The sequence below is a fragment of the Sorex fumeus genome, unplaced genomic scaffold (assembly GCF_029834395.1).
Source record: "Sorex fumeus unplaced genomic scaffold, SorFum_2.1 ptg000082l, whole genome shotgun sequence".
Classification (NCBI taxonomy): Eukaryota; Metazoa; Chordata; class Mammalia; order Eulipotyphla; family Soricidae; genus Sorex; species Sorex fumeus.
Genome location: NW_026606139.1, coordinates 2,749,003 through 2,763,659, shown reverse-complemented (window position 1 = coordinate 2,763,659; position 14,657 = coordinate 2,749,003). Strand labels below are relative to the sequence as shown.

Below are 14,657 nucleotides of genomic sequence, written 5' to 3'. Positions count from 1 at the left end.
CGCTCTGTGACCTGCTTGCCTTACATTGCATGTGTTCTAGAATCTCGGCTCATGAGACCTTGCATCTTTGGCCTTTACCCTCTTGGTAGGAACACACTGCCCTGAGACTAATCAGGAAGCGAATATAACTCGCTGGAGGATGACCCAGACACGTGGTGAGACCATTTTGGACTTTCTTTCCCAACTAGCCCGCTAGCTGAAGGAGCTGTATGACCAAGGACAAGCACAGATCACTAACAGCATCATGGCAGAGAATAAATGGTCTTAGTCACTGAGTCTTGGGGTGGTTTGATATGTATGTCTGTAGATTTTGCAGTTCATTTCATGGTGATAATGGGACAGGTGAGTCATGAGAAGAAAGAGCTAATCCAGAAAGGCTTTCTGGAGGGAATGGTATTTGGGTAGAGTGTTGTCGGACATATAGAAAAGGGATGGTGGGCTGAAATAATCCCATTTTAAAAGAGGGGCATGAAAATACAAGGCAAGTGAAGCATGGCCCGACAGGCCAAAGAGATAGGACAGTGGAAAAGGCATTTGCCTTCCACGTGGCAGCTGACAGGCTCAATCCCTGGCATCCAGTATGGTCTCCTAAGCCCTTTGAGGAGTGATCCTTGAGCACAGAGGCAGGAGTAAGCCCTGAGAAGAGTCAAGCGTGCCCCCTAAACCTTTAAGTAGCACTGTAGCACTGTCCTCCCGTTGTTCATCAATTTGCTCAAGAGGAGGGCCCAGTAACATTGTGAGACTTGTTACTGTGTTTGGCATATCGAATATGTCACGGGTATGTCTCTCAGAGAGCCTGGCAAGCTACTGAGAGTATCTCGCCCACACGGCAAACCTGTAAGTGAATATAATTTTTTTTTTTATAAAAAGATGTAGTTAGATGGATATGGTAAGCATGGCTAGGGGATTAGGAGTAGCAACGGACATGCAGAGCCTTGATGCCAATTCCAGCAAGCCAGGCCTATGTATAACGGTCCCTCTTCCTAGCTGCACAGAGCGAGCCTAGAGCTACGAGGGATGTAGGACAAGCCTCTGAAGGTGGGACTCTGTGTGCACCTTGGAGTGGACGGAGCCTGTTTCCTGTTCAAACCAGAATCCCCCAGAATCGGGCAGATTCACCACCCACGTCAGGGTTGCCTGGATGCCATTCCTGTCACCTATGGCTGGGGCTGGGTTCCTGGGAGCCAGGATCCCTGCCCAGGGCCAGCACTTAGGGCTGTGCTGTTTGAGTCCCCTGGAAGGGCCCTCCAGCAAAGGAAGTGCCAGTGGAGGCTGGTGCCCGGTCCGCAGTCGGCACTGCCCTCTCTAAGCTGTGCTCCGGGCTGCCAGGCTCCACTCCTGCTGGCCAGGTTGCTGCTTCTCCCCCAGACATCAGGGCTGGGCTTCCCTGCCCACAGTGGGGTCCTGAGAAGCCTTGTCTGTCCCCGCTGGAATGGAGGTTCCTGGGTGGGCTTGCTTCTGTTCTTCCATTTGGCTGGGCCTCGGGACATGAGTCTCTCCCCAGACTAAAGCTTGTGGGGGGACTTTCTCCTTCCACCACAGAGTCATCACTCCCTGGGGGGGTGACACTCTGTGGGCTGCTCTTTGCCCAGGGCCCCAGGCAGGGGGCTTGGTGGGATGGGATGGCTCTTTCCTCTTCTGGTCTTGGGGTCTGGCATCTCTCTCTGGGTGCCTCATGATACCAAGCCCTGTGGTAGCCCCCTGCCCCCAGAAGGAACCATCCCCAGAGGCTCCAAGCCTGTTGGATCCCAGGGGACCTAGGCATCACTTCCTCCAGTCCGTCTCGTGAAGGCCCATTCCCTGTGCCTTGGGGTAGAAGGTATAGGCACCAGACCCTAGGGGACCCAAACTCAGGTTAGCATCTGCCACGCCTCAGAGCAGGTGCAGCCCCCCCCCCCCCCGAGTCGGCTCCTCGGCCTCCTCACCTGGTATCTGTCCGAGTGGTGCAGGTCATCGGTGACTGATGAGTGCGGGGACGCCGTGGGGGACTCTCCTTCCCTCTTGATGGAGGCAGACAACAGGAGGGACTGAAAGAAGACAGAGGGCGCATGGCCTCAGGCTGAAGAAGGCCCAGCCAGTGTGCTAGAGTGTGTGTGTGGGGAGACCGGCCCACTGGGTCTAAAGCTGTGTGGTCAAGACCCGGAAGGGGAGGTTGGGTGCAGGAGAGGCTGGAATCAAGGGACAGGGAGAGGTTCCAGACCTCAGAGGGGCAGGACTCCCAGACCTTACTCAGAGGCTGAGACTCTCTGCGTTTCATTCTCCTTTAGAGCGGGACCCGCCCCCCCCGGCTCCCCAAAGGGTTGGGGGTAAAGCCACATACCGGCCACCCTGCCTGCCCCTAATATAGGCTGATAGCAGCCCCACTCTGGAGACAGTAAATGAAATCATATGTATGAGTTTCCTCGTGCAGCTCGGATGTGCGCTGGGTCCATTTATCCCTGCGCTGCGGCGATGACCCTAGCAGGAACCCCTGCAAAACTAATCCCCCCCATGTCAGTCTGCACGGCCTCTTCTACATACGCCGGCAGTTTAGATTAATAAAGCTTCCGCTCAAAATTGGGTGTGAGCGCCGCGATGCTAAACACCACATGGCACCTTCAGCCTGCTTTGCTGCTTCTTGCCAAGGCCTGTGAAGCAGCAAGCTGGGGGCCAGGAAGCCTTGAAGGGGTCCCACCCGACCCCCCAACACACACACACACACACACACACACACACACACACACACACGCTTCAGCAGCCCGCGCAGCTCTGAACAAGCGGGTGGAAGCAGACAATTCCTCGGAGGTCTCCCCCACCGAGAAAGCCATGCCAAATCGCCAGTGACAGCCCAAAGAAAGCAATTTGGGAAAGATGGAGCGCCCATTTATCCTTCATCTCCGACCGAGCCTCAGGATGTGACCCGCATGCGTGGCCACAACGCACATCCTCAGGCAAGGGCCAGGAAAGGAGGGGTGGCCTGGGACCGTGGGCGGATAGCGGCTGGGAGGCGTCTGGTGGGCGTCCTGCAACTTGGGGCCGCTTCTTGACTTCTCTAGGCCCAGGGTAGGGCCTTGTAGGTGACCTGGCCCCCAGCTTGGAAAAGATGTGGGCTTTCAAGCAGGGGGGCTCCTCATATTCCGTGGGGGGTGCTGAGGAGGGGAAACCGTCTCTCCCCCAAGAAGGTGTCCCCTCCCCACCACCCTTCCCTTTCTCCCACCCTTATTTCCTCTCAGTCTCGTCTCGTTCTTTCTCGCTCTTATTCCCTCCTGCTCTCTTACTTGCTGTCGCTCTCGTTCTCTCTAGGTTGGAAGCCCTGAGAGGCCTCAGCATTACACCTGGGGCAAGTGGAATGAAAAAAGGTCACTGGCGCTTTTTAAACATGGACCAAAAAGCAGTAAAATGTGTTTGGGAAAAAAAAAAAATCCCGGCATTAAATCATGACTTTTTGCCTGGCTCTTCGCCTCATTAAAAGTGGCCTTTTGGAAGGTAAAATTATCATTGTAAGCGATAAGATCTTTAAGAAAATAATTCACGGCTTCTTCACCCTTTAATATGATAGCCGCCACCGGCTAATTTTTTTCTTAATGGCAACGAGGCCATCAATCTTGTCTAAGGCCCCATCGCCCTCTCCGCCTCCCCCCTCCCTCTTCTTCCCCGGCCTTCCCATCTCTTGCTTGAACCTTCTACCTTGTGCCTCTCTGCCCCATGACCGGCTCCTCTACGGCCTGGCTCAGGCAGAGGGAAAGCCCCGAAATGGGGCTCTTTGTGGGTGAGCTGGCATCACCAGCCTGCATGGGACAGGGCAGCCCTCTGCTCTGGATGTGCGGGTCACTGTGAGGGCTGGACACGGATGACCTCTGTGTCTGTCCCTAGCACGCGGGCTTCTCTGAGGTGCCCTCCCGGGCCTGCTTGCCAGCTCAGGGGTCAGTGGTGGTGGTCGGCCTGGAGCCTCAGGCAGGACTCAACGGCAGTTAGGAACCACAGCAGACTGGGGGAGGGTTCCTCGCTTCTAAATGCTTAGCGGCTTGCAGACCCCCACCCCTCTGGTTTTGGGATAGTGGAGCTTTGCTTTCTTGGCGGGGGTCTGTCCCATTCATTAATGCTGACAGAGGGGCCCCCAGTGCCCAGCAGGCTTGAAGGGTGTAGGGTCAGCCCCATGGAGGAGGTGAGACCTGTGGCTCCTTTTCTCCAAACTGCCTCCATGGGGGTCACCGGAGCTGTTGTGGGCCCCTCTTCCGGCCTGGAGGGTCTCATCGCTGAGCTTCCTGTTAAGTCTGGGAGCGCTGTAGCCTTAGAACTAGGGATACTGGGCTCTGTAGGCTCCTGCCCCAACTCCTCTACCCTGACCCCCGACTCCCCTCCTGGCTTTGCTTTTGTCTGTCCACTCACTCTCCTCCCTGATGTCATCCATCCTTGGAAGAAGGGCAAGGGGCTCCTGCCTTCAGGAGTGCTGGGGGGAACTTACGAGAGAGGAGGAGGGAGGGTTTCGTCCTTCCAGCAGGACCCACTGCTCAAAACCATCATGTCTGGGGAAGCAGTGCCCTCTGCCTCTGCATCACCTCTGGGAGGGGGGCTGTTGGCACCAAAGGCGTCCCTGGGCAGGGGCACTCGGGCCCAGTGTGGAGAGAGCCCCTTGCCCCTCACTCTCCCGTGTCCTTCTGATGCTCCCAGATCCCGGAGGCTGCTCAAGTGGGGTAGGTGGTCGGCCAGAGGAGCTCAGCACTGTCCCAGTCGCCCTCAGGACAAAGCCTGGCCAGGGCCATGTGGGAGCCCCAGGGCCATGTGGGAGCCCCAGATGTGGGAGCGGCATTTCTATGCTTCGCCTGCTGTGTTCACCTTCCTCCTTTGACTGAATGTCCCTGGCATGAGTCTGGGGCCCCCTCCCTGCCCACCATGCTGTTCTGGACTCTGAATCCTCTACCCTCGGCTCCCACTCAAAGCACACATGGACAGGCACACACACACACACACACACACACACACGCCACACATGCTCAAGCACACAGGTCTGAAGAGAGTTGGAGATTCAGGAAAGGCCCCTTTTCCTCCAGAGGAACCAGTTCTCTGTGGTCCAAGGTTAGGGAACAGAAGCAGGAGACACGATTGTCCACTTACCTTGGGTGTGCCGGGAGCCATGGCATCCTTCAGAAGGGGATTTTTGCTGCCAAGAAAGAAGAAAACAGGGTGACCATTACACTTTGCCCAGATTGTGCAAGGGTAGAAGGACAGGAAGACCCTAAGGAGATTGGAATCCCTGCCCAGCCCAGCCCCGTTCAGTCAACCCAGAGGCTGTCGGGGTCAAAGGCCAGAGCTGGCCCCCTGGGGAGAGTCGGGGAGATGCGGACACTAGGCAGGGTGTCTCCCCCGCTCGCCCCCCACCCCCATACCATGGCGCTGGGGAAAGGAGCTTGACCTGCCTCCTGGCACAAGCCCCAAGGATTTTGCTTGTCCTGGATCCCCCACGCCCCACCCCCTGCCTACAGCCCTGTCCCCTGCCTGCTCTTAGCTCCCGTGGGATTGGGGTGATGGAGCTGACATGGCGCTTGTCAATTCTCCCTCCAACACGCTGCAAACTGCGTTAGGCCAGGAATGATCTCCCCCTGATTCAATTTGTCAGCCCCAGGCCCTCCGGCATCGGGCGCGGCAGGCGGGCGGGAGCTGGGCCCTGAAATATGGTGGGCGGCTCGGGGGAGGCGGGAGTGGGGGCTGGAGGTGATGGATGGGCTGTGGGGGAGGCAAGGACTGTGTTTAATAACAAAATTGGTATGCAAGGCCACATCCTGCGCTAAGCATGAGTGATCCAGAGCCACAAAGTATTACAAATCCCCGCTAAACAGATGCTGACAATGGAACAGGACGTATCAAATCAGCTCCACTTCAGAAACATTAATATCCCTGTTCCTGTCCCTCCCTCCCTCCCTCCCTCCCTGTCGCCCCCCCACCATGCCCACCACATCTGTGCTCACGCATTCACGTAAGTGTCCTCTCACGCGCATGCATACTGAGGTGCTGGTTGATACAGTGAACACAGGCCTTCAAAGAGGGTCGCCCCGAATAGCCAGGCATACAAGTGAGACAGGTGGGGCCCCCTCTCTGGCCACGCAGCACAACAGACACAGAGAGACACCCCCACAGCAGGATTCACAGGGCAGCGAGGACTCACTGACGCGGGACTCACTGACGTGGGCGAGAGGGACCCTAGGTGTTCAGGCCCATATGTGAGGCTAGGCAGCGGCCCATATCTGCAGCTCTAGCTCTTGGGCCATGCCCAGCGGTGCTCAGGCCTTGCTTACTCCTGGCTCTGGGCTCAGGGTTCCCTCCTGGCGGGTTTTAGTGGGCCAGGTGGAGGGCCAGGGATGGAAGCTGGGTTGGCCACACGCAAGGCAAGTGCCTTACTCGCTATGCTTTAACCTCCCTATCCCCCCGCCCTCCCTGGGGTTTTGTTGTTTTTCCATTTTTCCCCCACTTTGTTCATAAATGGTCCTTGTGTCCCTGCTCTATGCTGAGCCCTGATCTAGCAGTGGTGAGACGGGGGAACCCAGCTAGCCGCTCTCACTGGCGAGTTCCTAGTTGTATCATTCTATCACTCTGCCCATCACCAGCCTCCAGTCCCTGTCCCCTGCCTGCTCTTAGCAGGCAGAGCAGTGAATGTCCTCTTGGCATCGGGTTCTGTAGCAGACTTCCCACAGCCGGTCAGAACAATAAAAAATGGCCACTAGTGCCTTGAAGGCCAAAAGGGCCCCACCTGGAGCTATAGGACACCGGGTAGGGCGCTTTCCTTGCACCCAGCTAATCCAAGTTTGATCCCTGGCACCTCATATGGTTCTTTGAGCCCCCCAGCCCTCCGAGTACTGAGCCAGGAGTGCACTCTGACAACTGCCAGCCGAGGCCTCAAACAAAAATGCTCATGTGAGAGCAAAGAGGACTTACCTCCTCTGCAGGATACTGGGCAGTGTCTCACCACCAAGAATTATCCAGCCCTAAAGGTCAGGCCTGCCCAGGTGGAGAAAGCTGGTAGAAAGGCTGGTGCACACATGTCCAGCTCCCTCTCTACTAGTGGCCCTGGATGGAGGCTCAAGTATGCACATAGAAGCACAGACCCCCAGAGACAAAACCACAGAGACCTGGCTCTCACGCGGCCCTGGGGGGGAGTTGTTCCGGCACCTGCACTCACACACACACACACACACACAGGCCTCTCCACACCTATACAACCCTGCCTCCATGGGGTTTGGGAAACTGAGCAATCTGCCCATCCAGGGACCAAGGGAACAACCATGCTTTCTATTTTCTTTGTTTTGATTTTTGGCCCATGCCCAGTGATACTCAGGGGTTACTCCCGGTTCTGTGCTCAGGGATCACTCCTGGCAGGGCTCTGGGGACCTTATGGGATGCTAGGGATTGAACCTGACTTAATCATGTGCAGTACTATCTCTTCGGTCCCTCTGCGTTCCATTTTATTCAAGGGCGTTTTTTTTTTTTTTGCGTGGGGGGTGGGGGGCACACCCAGCAGTGCTCAGGGCTTACTCCTGGCAGGGTTCAGGGGACCAGAGGGGATGTCAGGGATTGAACCGGGGGTTGGCCACAAGAGAAGAACATTACTTGCCATACTCTAGCTGCCCACCGCCCACCCCCAGTGAGGTTTTGGCCATTTTGTTCATAAACGGTCCTTTTGTTCCTTCTCTGTGCTGGACCCTGGTGCAGGACTGGTGAGATGGGGGAACCCAGCTAGCTGCTCTCATTGGCAAGTTCCTGATCATATCACCCCTATACTCTGCCATTCACTCCGTCAGCAGGCGCTTGCATGGCCCCTGTGCAAGGCCTTGAAGGTACAGAAGCGAGACAGTGAGACAAGACCATCGAGGTCTGAACAGTATCTGAACAAGATGAGGTTGGAACAGAAAAAAAGGAAAGAATTGAACAATTAATGTGACAGGCATGGGCTAAGCACTTTCTCTGTGTGACCTCCTTTAATCCTCACAGAGCTGATGGGCAGAGGGGAGGGGAATGGGAACTGTGTTCGTGCGGTGCCACGCCAGTGGTGCTGACTCCCCAAGGGTCTTCGGGGATTAGGATGCAGGGCAGAGTTCTAAGTTAGCTTCCTCTCTCCACTTTGGGAAGGCTCCTGCTGACTGTCAGCTGCTGCTGGACAGCTATGGGGACTTTAGTCATTTATGCATCTTGGGCCACACCCAGTGGTGCTCAGGGTTCAGTCCTGGCTCTGTGTTCAGAGAACATATATGGTACTAGGGATCGAACCCGGATTGGCTGCATACAAGGCAGGCTCCCTACCTGCCCCAAGCTGTGGGGACTTTGGGGCTCTGGACAGGCAGTTTTCCCATTTGCCACCCCCCTGACTCTTTTCCCATCAGTCTTCTTCCCCTTCCTTAGAGCCGGTCAGGTGTGACCCAGACTCCTTCCTTCTCTAAGTGGAGGCCCTGTCTTCCCTTTCCTCAAACAACACAATCATTTCCAAGTGCCCTGGAACCTCTGGAGACTGAGGAATCTGGGGAAAGGCTGCTTTGGAGATGGGAGGTCTGACCCAGTCTAGTCCATCCAGTCCAGCCCAGTCCAGCCAAGTCCAGTCCAGTCCAAGCCAGCCCAGCACAGACCAACCCAGCCCAGCCCAGCCCAGCCCAGCCCAGTCCAGTCCAAGCCAGCCCAGCACAGACCAACCCAGCCCAGCCCAGCCCAGCCCAGCCCAGCCCAGTCCAGTCCAAGCCAGCCCAGCCCAGCTCAAACCCAGCACAGCCCAAGCCCAAACCCAAACCCAGACCAGGCCAGGCCAGGCCAGCCCAGCCCAGCCCAAACCCAGCCCCGCCCAACCCAGCCCAGCCCAAACCCAGCTCAGCTCAGCCCAGCCCAGCCCAAACCTAGCCCAGCCCAGCCCAGCCCAGCCCAAGCCCAGCCCAAGCCCAGCCAGGCCCAGCCCAGTCCAGCCCAGTCCAGTCCAGCCCAAGCCCAGCCCAAACCCAGCTCAGCCCAGCCCAGCCAAGCCTAGCCCAGCCCAAACCCAGCCCAGCCCAAGCCCAGCCAAACCCAGCCCAGTCCAGCCCAGCCCAGTCCAAGCCCCACTCAGCCCAGCCCAGCCCAAACCCAGCCCAAGCCCAGCTCAGCCCAGCTCAGCCCAGCCCAAGCCCAGCCCACCCCAGCCCAGCCCAAACCCAGCTCAGCCCACCCCAGCCCAGCCCAGCCCAGCCCAAGCCCAGCCAAGCCCAGCCCAAACCTAGCTCAGCCCAGCCCAGCCAAGCCCAGCCCAAGCCCAAACCCAAACCCAGACCAGGCCAGGCCAGGCCAGCCCAGCCCAGCCCAAACCCAGCCCCGCCCAACCCAGCCCAGCCCAAACCCAGCTCAGCTCAGCCCAGCCCAGCCCAAACCTAGCCCAGCCCAGCCCAGCCCAGCCCAAGCCCAGCCCAAGCCCAGCCAGGCCCAGCCCAGTCCAGCCCAGTCCAGTCCAGCCCAAGCCCAGCCCAAACCCAGCTCAGCCCAGCCCAGCCAAGCCTAGCCCAGCCCAAACCCAGCCCAGCCCAAGCCCAGCCAAACCCAGCCCAGTCCAGCCCAGCCCAGTCCAAGCCCCACTCAGCCCAGCCCAGCCCAAACCCAGCCCAAGCCCAGCTCAGCCCAGCTCAGCCCAGCCCAAGCCCAGCCCACCCCAGCCCAGCCCAAACCCAGCTCAGCCCACCCCAGCCCAGCCCAGCCCAGCCCAAGCCCAGCCAAGCCCAGCCCAAACCTAGCTCAGCCCAGCCCAGCCAAGCCCAGCCCAGCCCAGCCCAAACCCAGCCCAGCCCAAGCCCAGCCCAGCCCAAGCCCAGCCAAACCCAGCCCAGTCCAGCCCAGCCCAGTCCAAGCCCCACTCAGCCCAGCCCAGCCCAAACCCAACCCAAGCCCAGCTCAGCCCACCTCAGCCCAGCCCAAGCCCAGCCCACCCCCAGCCCAGCCTAGCCATAGCCCAGCCCAAACCCAGCCCAGCCCAAGCCCAGCCAAACTCAGCCCAGTCCAGTCCAGCCCAAGCCCAGCCCACCCCCAGCCCAGCCTAGCCACAGCCCAGCCCAAACCCAGCCCAGCCCAGCCCAGCCCAGCCCAGTCCAGCTTCTCTGCCTTCTGTCCCTCCCTGTTTTCACAGCCACCCCCAATGATTTCCTCCCTTCTCAGTCACTCACCGCCTAGTGATCCATGGGTTTTAAATTATAACTGGGACCCAGGAAACGCGTTTCTAAGTACAATATTCATGGGCTGGGCTGACACTTTTAATTAAGGTGATTTACACTGAATTATCCTTGGAAATAAAGAAATGGTGCGCTGCCCGGGAATAAACCATCATCACCAGCCGCCTTTATAAGTTACACTTCGTTTTAATCTATTTGGGGAATTGTTTATCTAGTTCATTACCCAACCAAACACCGGAGCGGGCCTTAAATAAGGCTTGAGAGGGGGGTGGGGGCACTGCTGCCCCTCACCCAGGCTCGCCTCCACAGTCACCCAGCCTCTCTCTGGCGTCTTCTCAAAGCAGCGACCAGGAGCAGCTCCCAGCTCAAAGACCAGATCTCAAAGGGGGGCCAGGGGCCCCAGAAATGTCTCTGAGCTCCAGCAGAACCCCACGTCCAACTCTGTGCCATCTCTCTATGTCCCTGGCTCCAGCCTCTCGGGATGGAAACTCCTGAGAACTCCCAGGGAAGTCTGGGGGTCGCCCCCATCACCCTTCACTTGCATCGACATTCCTGTCTGTTCACAGCCAGACTCCACTCCTCAGCATCCCCGGGACGTCGTCTTACGCTCAGCGTGTCCAGAGCCCTGTCCCTTGTCTGTTCTGCTTCGCTTGGACACTGACTTCTCTGCCCTCATCGCCCATCTAGTTAGTCGCTGGGGCAGAAAGTATCCTAGCAAATCCCCTTCAGGTCCTTGTGAGAGAACGCTTCTACCTCCTCCTGCCGGCCCACCCCACCCCCACCCCCGTTTCCTCTTCCACGTGCCCACTGCTCTGCTGTGTGCCACTGTTGTTCTTGGCTAGCCTCACGCTCTGTCCCCTGAGCCTACCCAGCCCCCTCCACGGCCGGCCCTCTGCGCCTGCCCTCAGTTCAGGCTCTGTCTCAGTCCCCAGCACGATGGTGCGCGGCTCAGCTCTCCCAGGAAGTTGTATCTCACCAACCATCATTGCACAGCCACACCTGGGGCAGCCCAGCAGCACCCATGGGACTGTCCTTTCTGTCCAAGATCTGGGGTCTAGTGGTGAGACTAGACCAGGTGAGGCTGAGAAGGATGATGGAGGAGTGGGGGGGAGAGGGCAGGTGGCCACAGCCTGGGATCCCGAGGAAAAAATGCTTTGCCAAGTATCAGCGCTTTCCCTGTGAGTGCCCGCAGGAAAGCACTGCGTGTGTGTGTGTGTGTGTGTGTGTGCGTGTGTGTGTGTGTGTGTTCATCTAGGTGTGCCAGAGTACTCACAAGTGCTCATATGCTTGCGTGCTTTGTATGTGTGTTTGGTTTCATGACTTTGAAAACCAGCCAGACCTAGTTTGGGAGCCAGAAGTTCCCTTCTCTCCTGGGGGTGCCCTTTGCGGGTTGTCTGAAATGGCAGCCACTCCCTGTTGGGTAGACCGAGGCCAACAGAGCCACCCTTGGGAGCTTCTGGAGAGCACTGTGGAGAGAGGCAAGTGATGGGGAGGATACCCGGGCAGGGGCACTCGTGGACTCAAGAGCTGTCTTGGCTGAGGGAGGGGAGCAAAGGATGCATGCATAGGTAGGACAGGAAAGGAAGGGAGAGGAGGGAGGGAGGGAGAGAAGGGGGGAGGGAGGGAGAGAGAGAGGAGGGAAGAGAGGAGGGTAGGAGAAGAGAAAGAAGGAGAGTGGAAAGGAGAGGGAGGAGGAGGGGACGACGGGAAGGTTGGGGTCGCCGGTACCCAAGTGCCCTCCCCGCCCCGCCCCTCCCGCCTCCCGCCGCTGGACCGGTCACTGGAAGGCTCCTCTCGGCCGGGCGCAGTAGCTGTGGGTGCGGAGCAGAGGCGATCGGGGTGTCCCCGGGCCCGGGAGGAGTGGCGTCTTGCCCCAGCCCCGCTGCGCGAGGGCCAGGCGCGGGGACCGGGACTGGGCGGCGGGGGGACCTGGACCTGGGCGCGCGCGCCACCCGGGCCAGCGGGCGCCGTCCGCCCCGAGGGGGCTGCCACGTTCCCCGGGCATTTATCACGCACCCAATTACACTGTTAATTGGCGAGTTCCTGAAATCAATTAATTCGCAAATTTTTTCCAATTACAGATGCTGATAAATCACGGGGGCGGCGGCGGGGGCCGGCGGGGCGGGCCGGGGCGCGGGGCGCGGGGCGCGGGGCGCGGCTGCCCTTGAACGCCTTTGCCGGCCGCGGACTGTCAGCGCGCCGGGCGCGCCGGGGCCCAGACAGATAAAACCATCGACCCGTCGCCGCCAGCGCTTCGGCTTTATCGATCCGACGGGAATTTCACTTGCTGTGCAGATCCCGCTGTCCGGCTGTCAGACGTCGGGGTGGGGGGGGGGGGGGGGGGGGGGGGGCGGGGGGCGTGCCAGGGGTTCGGGGCGCTGGGCCTGGACGTGAGGGGCACGGAAGTGCGGGGGTGGGGAGGTGGCCTGGGGGGTGGGGAAAAGAGGGTGGGGGACACCAGAGAGATTGGGTGGGATGGGCCCAGCGACTGGCGGGCTGTAGCCTATGGGTGCCCTGGGCAGTGCAGGGTGGGCGGGTCAGGCCCAGCTGTACTGTGACAGCCACCAAGGAGGCAGAGGGCTGGGATATAGTTCTCCAGACTCGGGGTGTGTGCGTATGGGGGTGGGGGGTCGTGCTGGTTCCCCCACCTCCACTCTGTCCTCTTTGCAAAGGGGAAGTCTCCACAGCAAGCAAATTACCCAGAAACCCTCCCGATGGCCAAGGTGGGGAACTCAGGGGTCAGTTAGGGGTCTCTCCCTGCCCTAGTTTGGGGTGGGCTCCAGCCAGGTCCCCCATACGGGTGTATGAAGTCTTTACCCTTTACAAGGCTGAGCAACCCGACCGAAGTCACGGGACCCCTTTGGACCGCAGCTTTCTCATCTGCAAAACGGGCACTCCTAGTGATTAGCTACCTCCAAGGGTTACCGTGAAGATTGAATAAATCGGTAGCCTGTAGAGTCGGCTGTCACGTTACTGGGGAACTCAAGTGGCCCGATGAGACACCTATACGTGGAGGAACCGAGGCCCACAGCCATGGGAGCAGGGCGTCATCCTGGAAATGGCTCCTGTAGTCTCAGCTGAATGTGCAGCGTTGGCTGACATCTTGACTGCAGGCTCCTGAGAGACTGAGCCAGAAGCCGAAATGCCCACAGCAGCCCCATCAAGTCATACTGCCTGATTGATGGCCCGTAGAAACAGATGATAATAGTTCTTTTTAAAAATATGGGGGATGGCTGGAGTGATAGTACAGCAGGTAGGGCATTTGCCTTGCACGCGGCTGACCCGGGTTCAATCCTCGGCAGCCCATATTGGTCCCCCAAGCACCACCGGGTGTGAAAAGCCAGGAGTAATCCCTGAGCATCGCTGGGTGTGACCCAAAAAAACAAACAAAAACATGAAATTAAAAATATGAGGGGGGTGTGCTGGAGCAATAGCACAGCGGGTAGGGCGTTTGCTTTGCACGCGACTGACCCAGGTTCGATTCCCAGCATCCCACATGGTCCCCTGAGCACCGCCAGGAGTAACCCCTGAGCATTGCTGGGTGTGACCCAAAAAGCAAAAAATATATATATATGGGGGGGGCTGCAGAAAGAAGGTCCAGGGGTTAAGGCATTTGCCTTGCACAGGCCTGATCCAGGTTCAAATCCTGGGACCACATCTGGTCCCCAGAGCACAGAGCCAGGAAGAAGCACTCTTCACAGCCAGACGTGGCCCCAAAGCCAAATAACTAAATAAAAATTATTTATTTATTTATTTATTGCCACACACAGTAGTGCCAGGGGGATCAGGCAGTGCTTGAATTGAACCTGGGACTCCTGCATACAAGGGATGTGCTCCAGCCCATTGAACAATCACTTGGGCCCCTTTAGATGTTATTTTTATGTTACCAGATTGTGGGGATGGGAGGCAATTTGTACCACAGCAACAGCTGATACTCCTTCCTTCAAAATTCAATTCAGATCTCACTCCCTCACCACCTCCCCTCTGAGCATCTGACGGCCTGGACCGACCATCGTTCCACTTTGGAAGCATGATTCACTTCTGAATCCCCCTGAGCCCCGCGGGGGGTATTGATGTGAGGGTTGAAGGAAGGAGAATCAGTCCAATTTGATGACTTGAACAGTGGGACGGAGGAGTGGGCCAGGCTGTTGCCCTGTTGCCCATGATGGCCACAACCCTGGCTCCCGTTTCACATGAGGGACCGGAATAGGAGGGTGTGACATGTGGGGTGAACGTCCCCTCCTTTGGAGTCTGCCTGCTCGGGAGAGGACGGTGGAAGTGGTGGTCGTGAGTGACTGCTGAGACTCGGTTCTAAGAAGGGCTCTGGCTTCCATCTTGCTGGTTGGAATGTTCGCAGTAGGGCCCTGAGCTCCCGGGTGAGCCGTCTGTCTGTCTACCCCAGAGCTGCTATCTGGCGAGGAAGCTCAGCTCACAGGGAGAAGGGGCTTGGGCTGGGACTACAGCTGGGGTTCCAGTGGGCAACTGCATCCCCCACCCCAATCATCAGAAGCT

At 58.4% G+C, this 14,657-nt stretch overlaps 1 protein-coding gene across 2 annotated transcripts in view; it reads right to left on the bottom strand.

Annotated features, from left to right (window-relative positions):
- The window catches only part of RNF220 (ring finger protein 220), a 233,701-nt gene that overhangs the window by 20,278 nt on the left and 198,766 nt on the right, over positions 1-14,657 (bottom strand). For both annotated transcript variants that reach the window (XM_056130912.1, XM_056130913.1), the window contains exons 3-4: positions 5,095-5,140; positions 1,926-2,027 (exon numbers count right to left, since the gene is read on the bottom strand). In XM_056130912.1, coding sequence (XP_055986887.1) covers positions 1,926-2,027; positions 5,095-5,140 — 148 coding nt within the window. The remainder of the gene's footprint in view (positions 1-1,925; positions 2,028-5,094; positions 5,141-14,657) is intronic.